This window comes from Manacus vitellinus, unplaced genomic scaffold (assembly GCF_001715985.3).
Source record: "Manacus vitellinus isolate BGI_N305 unplaced genomic scaffold, ASM171598v3 scaffold_3_pilon, whole genome shotgun sequence".
NCBI classification, from domain to species: domain Eukaryota; kingdom Metazoa; phylum Chordata; class Aves; order Passeriformes; family Pipridae; genus Manacus; species Manacus vitellinus.
Window position 1 is genome coordinate 1,199,914 of NW_021940535.1, and position 18,503 is coordinate 1,218,416.

Here is an 18,503-nt window from a genome sequence, read left to right on the forward strand (position 1 = left end):
CAACAAAATATACAAAATCATCACATTGACTGCCACTTCATGAACTGTAAGATAGTAACTGAATGAACAGTAACATAGTTTGATTCAATTCAGCATAAAGGCTAGATGCAGTCACAAAATAAAAGGTTGGGGTGAGGCACACGGAGAGAGAAGGATTCAGTATCTGGAAAAAACTCTTTAAGAAATCCTGATAATTTAATTTCTTTACCTAATCTCACTGTGCAACATGATTTTCATTCTTCAGATTCAGTAGCATGAGCCTTTCTAGTATGACACTGCAATGCAGCACATGGGAAGAAGCAATTAAAAACAACTATCAACCAATATTTCACAGGAGCAGCATAAAGTACAATGTCTTTAAATGCCCTTACAAGTTTGTTTTAATACTGTTTTGGAAGTACACATTACTAATTAAAATGCTTTTCACTGTTTCCTAGAATGATAAATGGAAGTCACAAACCTCTTCAGCTGTGAATCCTATGGATGACCACCAAGTCCCACTATTAAAGTAATTTTGTACTACTTGCATCATTGCAACAGTTACAGACTATCTCATCCATCTCAGAAGGAAAAATTCCTGATCTATTTGATTTGATAGTATTTATTCATAACGCAATCTACTATCTAAGGAGGGTAAAAGGTTCCTCATCTTAAGTTGAGGCAAATCTGTCATCAGTTTCAGCAGGAACAAAATCTGTCTCATGTTTCCAAAGCTCCAGCACAGACTCCTGACATCAGTTTGCAACCCTGAAGCCTGTGACTGCTGAGCTGTCTGTATCTATAGTTAGATGTGGCTGTTGAGCATGGAGTAGGTGCACATCCAGGCTACCTGCTCTTCAGGCTGTTAACAGTGAGTCCTATCATGAAAAGTAAACCCAAGGGAATGGCAGGAAATACAACACATTCTATAAAAGCAGAACTTTCACTGAGCTGTAAATTAGCTGCAGATGATTTTGTATGTGCTTGACTTAAGCCTATCACCTCTGATCTCTGCCATCTAGCATAGGCATCGCAAGCCTGATTCATGCATAATTTACAAAAAACCCCAAAACTCTTTTTCATGTAAATGAAATCCTCTATACTGATCCTTCTTAAGAAATAAAATTTTTCCCACCCTTCCCCCAAAAAGGGCCTGCCATTTTTATCTCTTCCTACTGCATGCAATGCATTTTCATTTATTCTTCCTTGGTACTTAGAGACAAATAAGTGTCCAGCTTCATCCTTCACTATCAGTAATGAAAAGGCATTACATCTGCTCGTTTTGCTGCAGCAAGATTAACTGCTTTAAAGCACCTTGACATTGGTCTAAGTACAGACAATGGGGGAACAGAGGATTTCCACTGCAATTTTTGGGCAGCAAGGGCAATTATTGGCTATGTGGACAAGCAAGAGAAGAGAAGCAGTTATTTGCAAAAGAAAGAGGCAGCAAAGGAAAAATTGTGTGCCAGAAACATGCTCAAATACAGCCGCATTTTTACCATGGCTGAGGAAGTCTGTGCTGTTTCTGTGAATGACCATTGTAAAGACCGAGTAACACTTCTGCCAAGCCAGAAACTTAGGAATACCTGCTTCTTTGCTGGAGACCATGATCTAACCCCACAGCAGTTTATATTGGCTTCTTCTCTGGACTAGACTGCAACATTTCAAAATAGCCATGCACAAAGCCTTCAGCATGAAGACAATGTTCTTTTTTATCTTTAAAAGGCCATGTCAATCAGAAGAGGTTTCTGAAGACTGGAAGTAAGTAAATCCCACTCTTCAATGCTCTAGTTATCATTTTAACCAATCCTCTGGCATATTATCAACTTTTAAGAAGGGCAAGAAGTAGGACTGGGGAAACCACAGGCTTATCAAACTTAATCCTTGGGAAAGTGATGGAGCAACCAGTGCTGGATCAGGGGGATTGGACTAGATGATCTTGAGAGGTCCCTTTCTACCTCAATGATTCTCTTGGCACCATTGAAAATTTTGTTCTGGAAAGTTTGTCTCTGAAGGAAAATATTTTCCTTAGCTAGATACCAGGTAACAAACTCCCTCAGGAATTGAGGATGAACAAAGACCTAGCTACCTTCTACAGCACATACAAAGCATGCACTTCTGATTTTTCCCCACTTTAACATATACACAGTGTCGCGTAGGGTCTTTATATGATAAAGAAATGGAGTCCACTCCCTGATCAGATGGTAATCCAAGAGACTATATTCAAACCCAGCGCTTTTTTTATCCCTTAAAACCATGTGACCTTGTGACCAATGAGGTTACCTATTTCAGCGCATGTCCCCTGGGCTTCCCTGCCCTTAGTGCTTCCCCTGCACCTCTGGACACGCCTCCTACAACACAGCACAGTTGTGTTTGCAGAAAACGGCTAAAAATCAATACACAATTCAAAAAAAGGCACTCAATCCAATGCAATTTCGAGGGGGTGAGCAGAGAAGGGGAGGAGAGAAAGAGAATGAATATAGAATAATGTAAACAGAACATAGTCCCCTTAGCATGTCACTGGAAGGTTTTTTCATACTGCAGAGAGAATGAAAATCTGCATAGAGTAGAACTAAATTATGCCAGAAATATATTCTTGGCTCGACTTTACAGATTACACAGGAAAAATGCTTCCCAACTCTAACTTTGCTTAGCTAAAGATCTTTATTACTCTGCAGAAATTCCAGATGAAGACTTAATAGTTGGATACACCGAAAAGTGCTTCAGTGATTCTTCTGCCAGCATCTGCAAAAATAGCAGCTACTGAATGGGTCCTACAGATCAAAAACTCTATTGTCATCTGCACCTTCCAGTGCTACTACTTTATTGTGAGCAAGACATGATAACGTGAGAAAACAGCTCATTTTTAAGAACATTTCATTAAGCTGATTTTTAAAAAATCCACAACTTATCAACTTATTTATTGTGACTTCCATCGCTCACTGTCACCAGAGACAGATAAATCTGCATCCTATGTGAACGCTATTTGGAACATGTCATCCAGCTGACATCTTGCTTAATGTGATTTTACAGCCATTGGACACCAAGATACCTTGTCAACTAATTGACTTAAATCCTACTGGGATCAGACTAAAAGCAAGGGGAGAAAAACACAACGAATAACTCAACTGCCCTCTGCAGTTCTTGCCACTTTCCAGCTCTTAATTCTGCTACTACAGCTCCAGCTCTGGCAGCTCTCCCAGGCTGGAGGGGTACTAGCCTCCACTCAGCACATTTCTGACTCCTGCACCACAACTGACCCTAAGCACAACCCAGGAGCAGATGCCACTGGCAGCCTTGTCCATTCTGATTACAGACTCCTGGGAGAATGTCACAGCCTGAACACAGCAGAACCTCTAAGACCTGCTCTATTGCAAAAGCTTATTATGATCCCCATTTATGGAAGCCTTTTAAGACTAAATTTAGGTCATTCCCACTATGACTCATTGAATTCTCTTAGAACTCACACACTCTATTCTCTTCCACATTTGATGTCTCAGATACTTCAGATGTCCTGTTTTCTGCATAATTTAATATTTGATTACTGTAAAAGAAAGCACACATTGTCTTGAAGAACAGAAAAAACATCATCTAGGGATATTTCTAATGCCAAGGAAAAATTAATCTTTCATGGCACAGTAGAATAAGAACACAGTCCCAAAAGTATATAATTAAAGAGTCATTCTCCAAATGTGATTTCTTACAAGTCTTGTTTAAATTGTTTTGGGAGTACAGCAGTTGATTTATAGCTAGTACTTGGCAAAGATCCACTGGAGGGGGAAGCTATTCTGGAGAAGAAGAGACCCTGATGTTATGTCTAGCATTTATAAACGGGAGCAAAAGTTATGCTGCCTGAATATGATGTCAGAAGTGTACAACAGGAGAGAGAAAACCGTCCATCTTCAGCATTTCAGAAATTTTCCTGCAAGTATTTTTTCAAACTGCTATCAAATAACACATGCAGGGACTGGTCCAACCAACCTGCAGAGATGACACTGTATTTTCCAAGGTGACTGGAGACATACAATACTTGAATGCTAAGTCACAACACTTCAGTAGCAGGAAATCCAACGTGAGGTTTTCATTTAAGAGATTATTTGTAATTCCAGTTCCCTTGGATTGCAGACAGTAACTCTACTCACCAAGCAGAAAAACCTCAGTGGTAGTGTACTCAACAGCAAAGAATAAAGCAGTGCCTGCTCAAAAGACTCTAGCTGAATAAACACTAAGCCTAAGATAGAAAGTGATTGAATTTCTTAAGATGAAAACTTGCTAAGTCAACCTATGCAGTCTATACACAATACTGACAGCCTCTACCCAACTATCAGCCAAAATTTAGAATAAGATGTTGCAGCACAGTCTTCTGCTAAAAACATATTACAAAACAGAGCAGACACTGGGTATTTCTTGTTAGTTGCTTTACAGTAGTGCTTGACAAATCTGCTGTCAAACCCTTGGCAGTAACTGTCCATGAAAACACTTATTTCAAATAGGAATATGATGTGGATCCAAAACTGGGAAAGTAACTAATTTTGTTTTTGTTCTTGTTCTGTAACACAAAATTAGTGCCAGATACTGGACTCACTTGTGTTCCAACACACAATACCCAAATCTGCAGGTTTCCTGCAGGTCAGTGCAGCTGTAGAAAGAGGATTTATCTTTGTATATAGAACAGCTCCTTGAAATATTAACCGAATTATGTTACACTGAATCATGTAATGGTAGGCAGCAGACTCTTGCCCAAGCATCACACACAGCTGATTCAATACATCGCTGATCTGGTAGAGCAGCTGCCTCAAGCCCACAGAGACACAGCTACCAGTCAGTAAACACATGAGATTCAGCTGTAGCAGGAGACAGCAAAAGCCAATCATGCATTTCTTAACTTCAAGGAGACCCAAAAGATCTGCCTGTCCCAGTCCTTTTCAGGCATTGTTTGTCAGCCACAAAAAAATCACCCAATAAACAATTCATTTATTACAAGAGCAACAGACACCTCCTATTTGCTACACAAACTGCTGGCTAGAGGTTTACTTCTGGCAGGTCCCTCCCAGTCCCACTTTTTGCAGAAGTCAACCTATATCCTGATGCTGTCACTTTAACTGAGCTCTCAGCAGGACTAAATAGCCTCATGCTCACCAAGCACCTCAAGCAGTCTTTTGGGCCCACAAAATCTTCGGTGTAGCCCAACATTGTCACCAAGCATATCATACAGTGTTGTGGGTTCAAAATAATAAAACAAAGATAGATGAGAAAAATCATCCAAGGACTCATTTTAGTCAAAACAGTTTTGTCTCTTTTGATACAACAGACCAATGTGTGCTTACTTCATCCACCACAAATCCTTTCAGTTAGCTTATTGGTCAAGAACTGGATGTATCAGAGAAAAATAGTATTTATCTTAAGTTTACCTTAGAAGTACAAGAACTTTGATAAGTGTTACTCTGTACTTTTCTGAAGGCCTCTGCAACTTTAAGGCTACTTCTTAGGCAGAACTCTTCTCCAGAAGAAAAGCTCTTGGGTAGCTAAATATTTTAGACCCTAACCTCAGACATTTTCTGTGATGTGAAGGCTTCTTAGGAAGAAAAGTGAATCAAAGTTAGGTCTGTACACTTCGTACTGAATCTTAATGAGCAGATTTAGAATTCAGGAACATGAAAAGGGGTAGTCCCTGAAGCCCAAATGAAAGAAGCTTTGGATTTAGAGAAGATTTTGGTTAGATTTTCATACAGTGATTTAAAATTACTTGCATAATGTAAAGAATATGCCAGGGTACAATGCAATATGATTGCTGGTGATGGAAGACTAGCAAATTGAGTCACAGAACACTCAAATGCTTTAGGGAATTTAAGGCCAAGCTGAAGTAAAAAATACACCTGCTTGAAATTATCATATAACTCTAAACTACAGAACACTTTGTGACATAAATGTATAGGAGTAATTTGACTTTTTCCTCCTGTAAGCTGATAGCTTATGGCATTCTTAGGGTATAATATAGAAAAGCTGCTTACAGCTACTGAAGAACAGGGTTTTCAAAATTTTTAAAACTTGTCTACAGTCATGGCATGCAACAACTCAAATATCATGGTGCAACAACCCTTGAGCTCACTGGAACATTTTGCTTACTAGGAATCAAGGCAGCTTTCCTGATCAGTGTAGTAAAGAATGGATAAATGAACAATATACCTGAGAATGTGTACTAGCTGCTGAAAATGAACTGCTACAAAGCCAGGCACTGATTCTTAAGGGTGAAGCTTGACATACACAGACTATGCTCTGCACTACAAACCTCCCATCCTTCTGTTATTCCACCTACTCCATGTCCACAAATAATTTGCACCATATTTTATTTTTTTCTCAGCTGTCTGTATTATCACAACAGAATATGATTACTATGTTTTTGAGATATCTATCCTTTAACGATAATTTTGTCTGTGTAACTATGCAGACTAAATCCTTGAATTGCTAAACACATAAAATTTTATTCTACAGATTTGCACACTGGACAGCAAAAATCATACTTCAGATTGCTAGACCAGCTCAGCCAACTGCCCAGAGGATCATGAATTTACATAAATTAGAAATCCAAAATAGAAATTATTTTAAGGTGTACCTACATGGGAGTAAGGTACGGAAGAACTTAGATGCATTGTATTTTCCAGTTTTACAGACAGACTGCAGTATCACTATACCATTGTTTCAGAACTTACTATGTTAACTACTTGTTTAAACCTTATAATTTGATGGTAAAACACTGTATTTTTACTTTCAAAATCAAGTTATTAAAAAGTAGAAAAATATCTTAGGAATTCTGGAAAATTACTTTTCTTAGTGAAAAGATGCTTATATTGAATTTAATCATCAAATATTATAAACAATACTGTGAAGACATTCTGAAAGATCAACAAAACAGAACACTGTTGAAATTAAAAATAGGGTTTTGTTAATATTCAACTGAAATATTTAACTTAGCTGCAAAATTGCTAAGGCCAAAAGAAACTCCTAGAGATCTTATCTTTGAAAGGTCATATATAGTTTTTTCCCCTCTGTACTTTAATGAAATCATACACTTCAATCATACTTACAGAATAAGTGTAAAGACTTACTGCTGACATATAAAAATAAAGTTTCTGGATGAGTTGAACATGATGTAATAAACAAAAAGAATGATTCGTGCAAAAACATTCCAATTAAAAAGAAAACGAGTAAGGTCAGTATAACCTGGAGAAGAAAAACAAATCATAAAACTTAATTGGGCCCCTATAAAGACATAAAACAAATTACCTCCCTTTTACCTTGTACATGAGTTATGGTGGAAACTCTGTTTAGTTAACACTTTCTTATCGAAGCTATGAGAATTTACGACTTTTTGTAGATAACAGATTAGTCTAAGAAAACATCTGTTGAATTCCTGACATAACGATGTATAATGTTTATGCTTGTGTATAATGAATATGCATGAAGTAGTTGAAATAAATGTCGAACCTATGCCTGCTTTCAATGTGACAGGCCTTTGGAGTTGCTAAAACTCCACCTGTTCACCCAGCGCTGTTTGCTTTTATCATATAATAAGTTCTAATTGGAAAATTACTCAACCTTGAGACTGTTTCTCACAATGAGAAAAGTCCACTTTAAACTATTGTATTGTGAAGATCAGTTGAGAAATTCACCAGTTTATAACAAACTATGAATGTGCAACCAAGGTAAATTGCCAGTGTGTGGAATTAACAGTTAACAAGTTTGTTAAGTGAAGGTAGGAGTCAGCACACAGACAGCTTCCACTGAAAGCAGTCAGACTCCTAGGGGTCTCAAGATAAATAGGTCACTAGCAGACTAAATCAGGACTAAGGAGTTTGGTGAGCTGAACTCATGGCAATACATCTTTCTTTACAATATCTAACCACGAGCGTGATGTGGCTCCAAAGTGTTGAGTCCATTAACTGATAGCAAACACAAATCTCAAAACTGTTTTCTTTCCTTCCAATTTTATTTCTTTTTGTTTTCTGTTCAGAGTAAAGTAACAAGCTGAGCAAAGGAACCATAACATATGAACTGCATTACAAAGGCTTACTAGGGAAAGATTTTTACATTTTCTCTTTCCCAGAAATGCTCAATAAACTGGATAAATTACAGAAACCAATTTTTAGTCACAATCAAAATTATATACAGAAATGATGTCTAACAGAGAAATACAGTGGCTCTGCATGGTCCTAACAGATTTTGCGTCACAGACTGACATGATGAACTAGGGGACTGCTATTTCTTCATCTCCAGGATTGCACTTCCAGGGCCTCGGTGTTTGGCACTGCATATGTTGCAGAACTGGACAGGAGATACCTAAAAATCAAAAAAGAAAGCAAGAATCTCTTAGGGAAATGTAGCCATGTTAGAACATTTGAAGATGAATGAAAAATGCTAATGCCCTTCTCAACATTACTGCTCACAGTCAGGCTGTTCCCTATGAACATAGTCAAGGATAGGTGAGGGAAGACAATATAGATGAACATTGTAAGGCAGCCTGTTCTGGAGTCAGAGGGCAGTACAACTCACCACTCACTCCAAGAACACTACCAACACCCACCAGGAGAGTAAGGTCAAACTTCCTTCACATCAAAGATAAAAAAGTGCATAGTCAAAAGGATCACTGATTATCTTCATAGATAAAGAAGCGAGTAAGTCACTTGGTCAGCTCCAATGACCACTGGATGCCTTAGTTACAGCACTGCCTTTGGATAGCATTCCACAGATTTCCAACAACTGAGAACAAGGCCCAAAAAATGTAATTTGATATCAAATATGTGCTTATTGTTACTCTGTGTGCTGTTTTGTGCAGACATTACTTTTCTTTCAGTGTATCACCAATAACCAAATATCAGTAACACAAGTGATCACCTAAGACCAGGAAATAAATACTATAGCAGGGGAAAATTTGGCTTAGTCATATGCATAATACCTGTGTATTCATACACACTGTGAATATATATCGTGTAACATCCACGTCACATTTAAAAATTCTAACAAGTCACCTGTCCCAGAAAATTGAGAATGCTAGGTAAATTTTAGATTATTTCTCACCATAAAATTAGTGGTAAATACTGTCTGAATAAATATTTACTGGTTGTTGGGCTTTCTCATGCAAATGTTCTAATACATTAGGATTTTCATGACATATTAAGTATTCATGCTGTACCATATGGCTACAAGTACTTTGGTTCCTTCCAGATTAAGTGATTCACTGAAGTTATTTTTCAGTAGATGTTACTTTTCAGAGACAGATACAGAATCAGAAAAGCTTAAATTTAGCTTTCTATGCAATTTTGTTACCATTCTAACACTTTCCTTCCTAAAGTCAAAACCGGTCATATTCTGTCATGATAGAAGTTACTTTTTTGGTTTGTGTTAATGAAAGAAGAAAAAAAAAGACTTATAAAGAAAAACATGTTCTGACCACAAAGATCATTACAAAGATATTTAAATATTCACTCTGAAATGAGTGATTTTTGTCCTCTGGATCAGAATCATTTAATATTGTTCACTTGAGAAAATACCTTTATTCTTGCCTTTAAGTATGTTGAATTAAAGGGAAAGATGCAATGGAAAAGAATTAGTTAAAAAAATTAGACAGGTTGTATTCCCTGTATGTCTCAGAGCTGCATTACATATTCAGATTGCAGAAAATAATAAAATACTGCTCAAACAGCAGTGATTTCTTTCTACATTGGATGAACTTTAGTTGCAGTGTCCCTAAACCCCCTTTCCTTAGTCACATACTACTATGTGGTATCATCACAAGTTATTACTGTAATCATATAATTCCTGATACAGCCACTTCTTCTCCACAGTTGACATAAGGAAAGGTGTCATTTTATCTTTGGCAAAGGTGTCAGAGAGATTAAGCTAGTTCCTTACTGTGTTAGATACAGGTAGGCACTCTTTGTGAAACATATGTCTGCAGTGGAACACTACCACGTTGAAGGATTTGGATGCATCTGGGAAAGAGAAACATAAATTCATTTCAAAGGGCAATGAAACAAACAATTCAGTGGCTACAGCACTATATGCCCACATTCTATTATACATAGAGAAACTTCAAGTAACATTTCTCAAATTAATTTTCAAATTATTCGGGCTTACTTACAGAAACCATGGAGAGTGATGATTTCAGGTAAGTGTCCCAGTGATGGAGTTACAAAACAAATGTATTCTGTGGCTTAAATGCTGTGTAGTTTTTCACCATGAATTTTTCATGTCAGTACAATATATGCTACATGCTAAATTTGGGCAGAGAGGAGAGTAAACTAGCACCAAATAATTCAGCTTCTTTGAAGAGAAGTTAGCAGAAAAATTCTTGCAGTAGTGCGACGAGAACCAGAACACTGAGCAGTTCTAGTGCCTACGTGGCATATCATGATCTTGAAATTTGACAAGAAGCTGCCTAAGTGCATGATGTGGGTTTTGATTCCGACATGAATATTTAGCCAAATTAGAACCCTACATACAATATCCACATATCCAAAGAATAAGCATCTCACCCATGAGCATCATCCACTTTCTACTCTTTGGCTCCCATTTCCTCAACACATACCTCAAGGCACTAGCACAATCAGCTCTGCCAGATTTTCCTGGTCTGTATGTGGGTGCACGTGATCATAGTATAGTTTATTTATTTATTTATTTAAGCGAAAAATGGTAGAAAACAGATTAAAAAACTATAAATGATTTAATTTGGCTATCAACATTTAGCAAACAAACAAAAAAACCCAAACGTCCATACATATGCTTCATCTTACATATTCTTGCTTGAAGATGCCATGACAGATACTCTCCTAGTAAAATTACTTCTCCTTAAGATGCTCAATAACTATATTGATATTTCTGAACTATAGTTGCCTTGCAGAATGTACATCTCCAAAACAACATCCTGAATTTCTAGTTTCAAAATTAACTTTAGAAGATGTTTTAAAACTACAGCCTGTTATAAAGTTGTTTCAAATATGGCAGTAGTGACTGAAGCCAAGAACTCTCCACCACTCAGAAAAAAAGTATATTCCATAAAACTTTATGATCTACAAGTTCAGTCTAAATTGTTCAACAGAGGTGGACAAGATTTGGTGGCAGCAGTTAGTTTTGTGGTTTAATAATCTTTGAGAAGACGTATGTTGATGGAATTAAAAGCTGCCTTGAATTCCATGTATTCAAAACAGAAAATAAGGAAGTCAAAGTTGAATAAGAAAGAATACTGAGTTTACTACAACAAAAGACCTTCATTTAGACTCTGTTCCCCTGTCAGAATTCAAAAGCAAGCCTTGCATAGGAGATTGAAATTTATACAGCGATCACCAAGGGAGACTACCACACATTTTTATGAATAAAAGCAAACAATAGTTCCTCTTACAATAATAATAAAAAAATTTGACAACCTCTTTGTTTTTTAGAAAAGCATCCTACCTGAAGGAAGTATTGGAGACAGACATGATTCACAGATATTCTCCTCTGGGAAAAAAAAAACAAACAAAAACTTAGAACAGCTTTGTTAACGAACTCCATGCTTCCTTTTTTATAAAGCAGGCATGAACATACTGCTGTTACAGATATGGAGTTTAGTCTTAAAGCATTTACTTAAGATGCCTAACAGAATCTATTAAAAATTGAAGAGTAATACTGAAGTAGCATTTCTAATAACAGTATGACAAATATTCAGATCTTCTGATTCCGATGATGGTAGAACTGCAGGAGCTAGTCTGTTTAGGAGCAGCGCTGTAGAGGCAAAAGGCAAACTGACAAAAAGGAGCATCGGATAAGTGGCTGTTAACGCTGCAGCATTTTGTAGCAGAAGCTCTGATCTTCTGTCCTGTCAGCTTCTGTCTCTTGCTATTAAAACTCAGCTGGCGTGAATTACAGCACTACTGATATGCATCATTAGCATCTTGCAAAATATTTTCCATTGTTTCTGACAACCATCTCATGGCTTTTGCTTGGTGGCATCTGACTATCCATGTTAGCACTAAATAGCATTTTTCACCTTTACAAACTGCAGGACACAATACATTGCTGGCTATGCAGAGACTGACCAAGAGAAAAAGTTGCATGCTTGGTCTTGTAGATTTTGACATACAAGTAGTTCCTTTGCAAAGGGGGAAAGCAGCTAGTATCCTACTACACTCTACAGATAAGGTACAATACTCAGGCTTTTGGGCAACTTCCAAAGCAGACCGTCAAGTAGTGTATAAACCAAGCAAAAGCCTTCAAAATCTTGAAAGTCATCATATTTCCTCTGTACCTACCATCTACTAGAACACCCTTCATCTGAGTTCGATGCATTTTCTTCAATAAAGAAAGAGAATCGGCAACAAGTATCTTTTTGCAACCTTCTCGCAGCAAGATCTGTTGGTGCAAAGAACACAAAACACAGCAGTTGTTGAATGGGCACATGAACTTCTTGACAAGTCTCCACTGTGTTTGTGCTGCCAAAGAGAGTACAGGGAATTTTTAAGTTTTTTCAAGGGTAAAGGAGGGAAAGGAGGAACCTCTTGTTAACATCACCTCTACATAACTGAAAAACCGACAATACAAAAAAAATGCCTCAAAACCAAAAATGAACCTCAAGAAATGAAATCCTTTACAAATATACTATTATTATAAATTATGATCTTCCTCCTATGAGATGATGTGTCCTAGTTAGAACAACTGGGACCGATTCATCACTGGATAGGTATAGCCCAAACCTGTGTATTCTATGGCCCTCCATGCCATTTCACAGACACTGTTGTCAAGGGGGGGGGGGGGGGGAGCCTGCCTGTGGGGGGATGTTCCTGTCCTCATACCCTTTAATGGAATTCCCTGCTCTGAGCATCCTCACACCCTTTTATGGAATTCCCCAATCTGAGGGAAGGATTGACCATTCCTGCCTGAACTGGAGAATATATAAACCTGGAGTTTCAGAACTTTTCTACCACTCGTGGGACCCAGAGGAAAGGAAGACTGCAGCTCGTCACCCACAACCAGACTGAGACCACCACCCTCAACTGGACTGCAATCACCACTTTTGACCAGACTGCAACAGCTCTCCCACCAGCAGGTTTTTTTTTCTCCCTTCTCCCTTTACTTTGGACTCAAGGGGGGGGCCAAGGAACACCACTTTGTTCATGCCCCAGGGTGCTGGGTTACACATTTGGGTTTTGTGGGTTAAGACCAATTGTTTGTTTGTATGATTGTACTTACTGTATTATTTTAATAAATTGTTATTCTGATTTGTAATCTCTCCTTTGAGTTGAGTTCATTTCCCCTGCTGGTTAAATCTTAAACCAGCACATGATGTTAACAAATTACAATGGGGAGGAATTTTTACAGTGCCCTTCAGAATCATTTTGCAAACCATTTCAAAACTTCTACCCATATCTCTCCTGTCTTCTTCAGAAAAGACATTTGATAATCATAAAACCTTCATAAACACAGCACTTTAAAATGTATTTTGTTCAAATACATTTCCTGCTGAGGTGTAGCAATATTAAATGTCTATATAGCTAACCAAAGATCCAGAGTTAATTCCTCTTAAGCAAAACTCACAGCTCCCTTTCAACTTATTTGGTATTTTTCATAAGATTTCATCAGATTGACATGTTGTTGCCTGACACTGTCATGAAACATAGAGAATTCAAGGGCATAAAAATTATACAGAGCTTATTATTCCACTGAAAAGTGCTTTCCAAAGAGACTCACAGTCAATTCCAAGGTGAACAATGCTACCAAAAAAGTGATACAGAGAGGCAACGTCCATTCCTTTCTCCTGATCATTTGCGTTACAGGAGACACTGAGCATTCTAAGAGAGTGCAAGATACAGCTAACACAAATACCTAAGAAGAAATACAATAATAGAATTTACAGCAAAGTGGACAATGTCTAAAAGCCTATCTTTTCACATACACATTGTGAAGTAATAAAGACACACTGCCAAGAATGATATGCAGATAAGACTGCAAATATGACATACATTAAAAAAAAAAAAATTGAGTGTCACTTTAAGCATTTCAAATTGGGCATATCAGTGGGAGAATAACACTTTCCAGTATTAGAGACATTGAGCTACAAAACATTTCAGAGCACCAGCAACTGAATGCAGCTCTACAAGACAAACACTTAGAAAATTAGTAATTTTTATCTGTTGATAATTTCAGGGACTGGTCAGATTATGTGACCAATACATCTGTTCTAGAGCAAGCGGCAGTCACAAGTATCGAGGCCATGTTACTGAGAACGCAGCTGCGATGGGCAGGGCACGTCTCAAGGATGAAGGACCACCACCTCCCTAAGATCTTGCTCTATGGTGAACTTGCCACCGGCTGCCGCATGAGAGGAGCCCCGAAGAAAAGATACAAGGACTCCCTGAAACAACATCTCAGCCTTGGCCATATTGATCACCATAACTGGTCTACTCTGGCCTCCAGTCAGGAGGCCTGGAGACACACCATCTATAACGCAGCTGTCTCCTTCGAGAACACACGCAGGATCACTCTTGAGGAAAAAAGGCAAGGCAGAAAGAACTGTGTATTGCAGAATACACCATCTAAGGAGTCTTTCTGCTGTGCCTTTTGCAATCGGACATGTCTGTCACGTATTGGCCTCATAAGCCACCAGTGTGCCTGTAGCAAATGTGTTTAGAGCCTTCCCAAATCGTCGTTCACGAAGCCTAGCCATGATGATGAATTTCAGGGACTAGCTGACTATGTCTTTCCCCCTCCAGTTTTATCCAAGGGCAACAGAGAATGTTAAATTTTGTTTTAAATACAGAAAAATGTCGCTAGGTTTGAAAAAAATACTAGAAATTTTTTGCAAGGATAATTGAATGAGGCTATCTTTCAGAAACAGTGCTTGCCTTGTTGAAAATATTCTCAATCAACACATTACATCCCAAAGATAGGTAAATAACTTGGAGGGGATCTTGGCTATATACTCGAGCCTTTGCTACTGCACTCAGCATAGGCAGATGAAAAAACGCCATGTTTAAGTAAAAGGAGAAAAGCAAGCATAGAATTATAGAATATCTCGAGCTAGAAGGGACCCACAAGAATCATGAAGTCCAACTCCTGGGCCTGCACAGGACAGCCCCAAGAATCATGTGTCTGAGAGTGTTGTCCAAACACTTTCTGAACTCTTAACAGCCTTGGTGCTCTGACTATGTTAAATAAAAGGAGCAGAACAAAGATACAAAACTGAAATTTCAATGTAGATACACCATCTGTTCATAAACGGTGCACTTTACACTGCCAGTAACACTTAAGGAGGAGTTTTATTTTAAGCTATAGCTTATATTTCTCTAAAGAAATATAGCCTCTTTTTTTGGCTATATAGTTTTCTATTGTACAAGCAAGCCAAGCTCAAATTACATTAAATTTACCTGATTTCTATTATTTCTATGAAATCTAAATTTTAGCCCTAGAGCAAAAATTTAGCTCTACTTCAAAATTAACTAATTTGAAATCCATGAATCATTTCAATGCTAACAGTAAATAATTTTAGACATCACTCTGAAGGTTCAATACATTTTAATCCAAAAATAATTTTGTTAAAAGATATTTGAAGATAAAATTATTCTTCCCTCCCCAAAATATGACCAAATGATATCAGTTTTGTCTGAAGCCACACAATGCATTCTGTATATGTGTAAAGCTGCAACTATGCTTACAGCACTTCCTCAGTCTGCCTGCAGACAGAACAAAAATTACATTTTGATTTAATGAGAATGCAGGAACAGGAGAATCAATTGTGGTACTGACAGCAGGAAGATTAACATGCAACTGTTGAAATGCAGCATGGTACTTAGCTAGTATCATTTTGGAAGGATATTAGTATCTCATGAAGTCAATTAAAAATTGGAAGTAATGTTACAACATGCATTATATGCAAACATGTATCCGTTTGTCAGTGGAGGTTCCTTGCACATAACAAGTGTCAGGAGAAGAAGAAATATAAAATGCTACTTTAAAATGGCCAAAGTCATAATCTAAAGTTCATATAAAAATAAAATTATGAAAAGCCTTGGAAAGGCTTAAACACTGCCCTGAAGGAAGATATAGTCTTTATTTGGCCTGACAGAATACCAATCATGACCTTACTGTAACCATAAAGGCCATCTATTTGCTTGAAATGTTAAAAGACTAATAGCAGATGGAGAACAAATGTTTGAGGCTCAGAAAATTGGAGTTTCAGCTGCCTACTGGGTTATGTTTTCTTGGACTCTACACAGTCACCATGGAGGCATTCAAACTGCTCTGTATCTTTCTGTCTCTCCGTGGAGAGATGCTGAGCAGCATCACAGAGAACTCAAGTTTGGGACTCCTTTTGTAGCAGGGAGATTTAAAGTATGCAATGCAACATGCTCTGTTGCTACTTTCAGGAAACACTGAAAGGTATGCTTCTTACAAGCATGCATCAGAACCAATCATGTAGGGAACTGCATATATCTGTGTAATTATGCTAGGATAAGAACTCCCATAATCCAATGAGCAGTCCTTTTTTTCAAATGCATAGGCATCAACACATTCTGCAAAACAGATATGAATTTGATTTTAAAAGTACATCTTTCTTCAGTTAGCATGACATTTAACATATACAGTCTCTATTACCTGGTGAATGTTTCAGAGAGGGCATGTTGCATTCTGCCTTCTCACATGTGAAACAGTGAAAAGCACTTGTCATGAGACTTTCCAATATTGGACAGTTGGGCAGTGTAAAATAGTCTGAATCAATGAAGATGATTCCAGTTCTACTTACCAGGCTTATAACGGCATGAGAAACATTTGGAAGAGCTAGAAGCCACCAAGAGATCTTGACAAATTTCTGCTATTTCTGTCACAGTTTTGTACCAACTCACAGTGTCCATGACAGATGGATGAACAAATTATGATAGTAATTTCACAGTGAAAAAGAGGTTTTGCTGTCTCTCTTAAAATGAGTATCACATGAAGAATAAAACATTTACCTGCAAGTTGTAGTCCTGAAGAATTTTCACTAGCGAATCTCTCAAATTAGGAATCTCCATGCCCTCCTTAATGCGGTGAATCAAAAGAATAGGATCAACGTGGGTTCCAATATTGTTCAACAAACCAGTAATAAAAGCTGTGAAAACCAAGAGACAAAGAAATTAGGAAAACCCATCCAGCAAAATACCTGATCAAAGGATGCTTTGGTGACAAGCTACATGTTTTGGCTGATTCCATAACAATTTTCTACTAAGCGATAAGACTTATCTAAGGCTTTTAGTCTTGCTATGTTTCTTGCGGCTGTATTTACTTGAATACAAGCCTTTGGGGAAGAGAGGAAGATACGGTTTGGCAATTCACAGAACTTTCAGTGTATTCAGAAAAGGGGTAACTGGGTCTCCAGCACAAATCCACAAGTAAATAATGCATTTTGATTTAATAATGAGGGCACTTGAGCAAACAGAGTGAGAAAATTATCTACATTATGTGACTATTCTATTCCCAGTTCCACGGTTTAAAAACAATTTTTCAAGCAACTAATCTAATTTCAACATGTTTCTTAACATTGGTGAGAGTGACACAATAGAAGTCTTTTGCTTTTTGAAGAGCATCTGGCTAAACAAAACACTAGAAGGATGAACCTCAAGGCTGTGTTTTTTCTTCAACCCCCCAAACTGAGGGATATCACTGCAGTTGCTCTGCATATAGGCAGATGAAACTGCAAGAATTCTATATGCTTTGAATCCCTTTTGCTCTAAAAATGTCACTGACTGTAGCATCACTTTTAGAGACGGACTGCATTTAAATATGGGTAATTTGAGAATGCCATTATTCTAAAGGAATAACAGATTCTGGTCACTTCTTCCTGTCAGGAATAGCAGCCAAAGGATGAAAATGTACATATTCTGACACTAATTCTACAAGACTTTCAGTCCCCCAGAAAAGAGATCCCAAGAGAGACTTTAAAGTCTTGATTTAGAGCCTCAGAAGAGGTTGCAAAAACTAATGGAGTACATAATTAAAAAAATTATTTTCTCAGTCTTTTGAACTTCTCTGAGTCTGCCTCCCGAGCAACACTGATGTTGCTTATGTTTTGATTCCATCTAAACTTTTAACTTGGAGTAGTTACTCATATAATGGATGAAAGGCAAAATGCACTCATTATTACAGATCTTACCTTTGTAATATAGAAACAAAATAAATTAGTTATTTTACTGAGGGGTAGAAAGGTGTAGGTTCTTCATTTTCAGAATTTGAAAGGAAAGCAGTTGCAATAAACACACTACACAACATCCTCATTAAGCTGTAGAATGTGTTTTGAGGCTGTCTAAAAGTAAAGTCTCATTCTGCTTAATTAAAAGCACTGCTCTCCCCTTGACTGTCATTAAGGACACAACTATGCAGAGCTTAGTCAAACACTAAACCTCTAAGTACTGGTTCTTATGCTGCCTTACTGCAAGTTTTTATGCACAGTAGACATCTGTGTTGTGCTTCACAAACCAGAACACCTCCCTGGCCATACATAAACATCTTCTCTAACATAC

General features: G+C 37.6%; 1 protein-coding gene across 4 annotated transcripts in view; it reads right to left on the reverse strand.

Annotated features, from left to right (window-relative positions):
* Nucleotides 1-7,945: 7,945 nt before the first annotated feature.
* The window catches only part of VPS41 (VPS41 subunit of HOPS complex), a 104,721-nt gene continuing 94,163 nt past the window's right edge, over nt 7,946-18,503 (reverse strand). For 3 of the 4 annotated variants that reach the window (XM_008921311.2, XM_018075583.1, XM_018075584.1), the window contains 5 exons: nt 16,959-17,095; nt 12,264-12,363; nt 11,428-11,472; nt 9,889-9,968; nt 7,964-8,316 (listed from right to left, as the gene is read on the reverse strand). In XM_008921311.2, coding sequence (XP_008919559.2) covers nt 8,236-8,316; nt 9,889-9,968; nt 11,428-11,472; nt 12,264-12,363; nt 16,959-17,095 — 443 coding nt within the window. In that variant the 3' untranslated portion in view covers nt 7,964-8,235. Of the gene's footprint in view, nt 8,317-9,888; nt 9,969-11,427; nt 11,473-12,263; nt 12,364-16,958; nt 17,096-18,503 lie in introns of all 4 variants that reach the window. The other variant, XM_018075582.1, reaches the window with a different exon arrangement.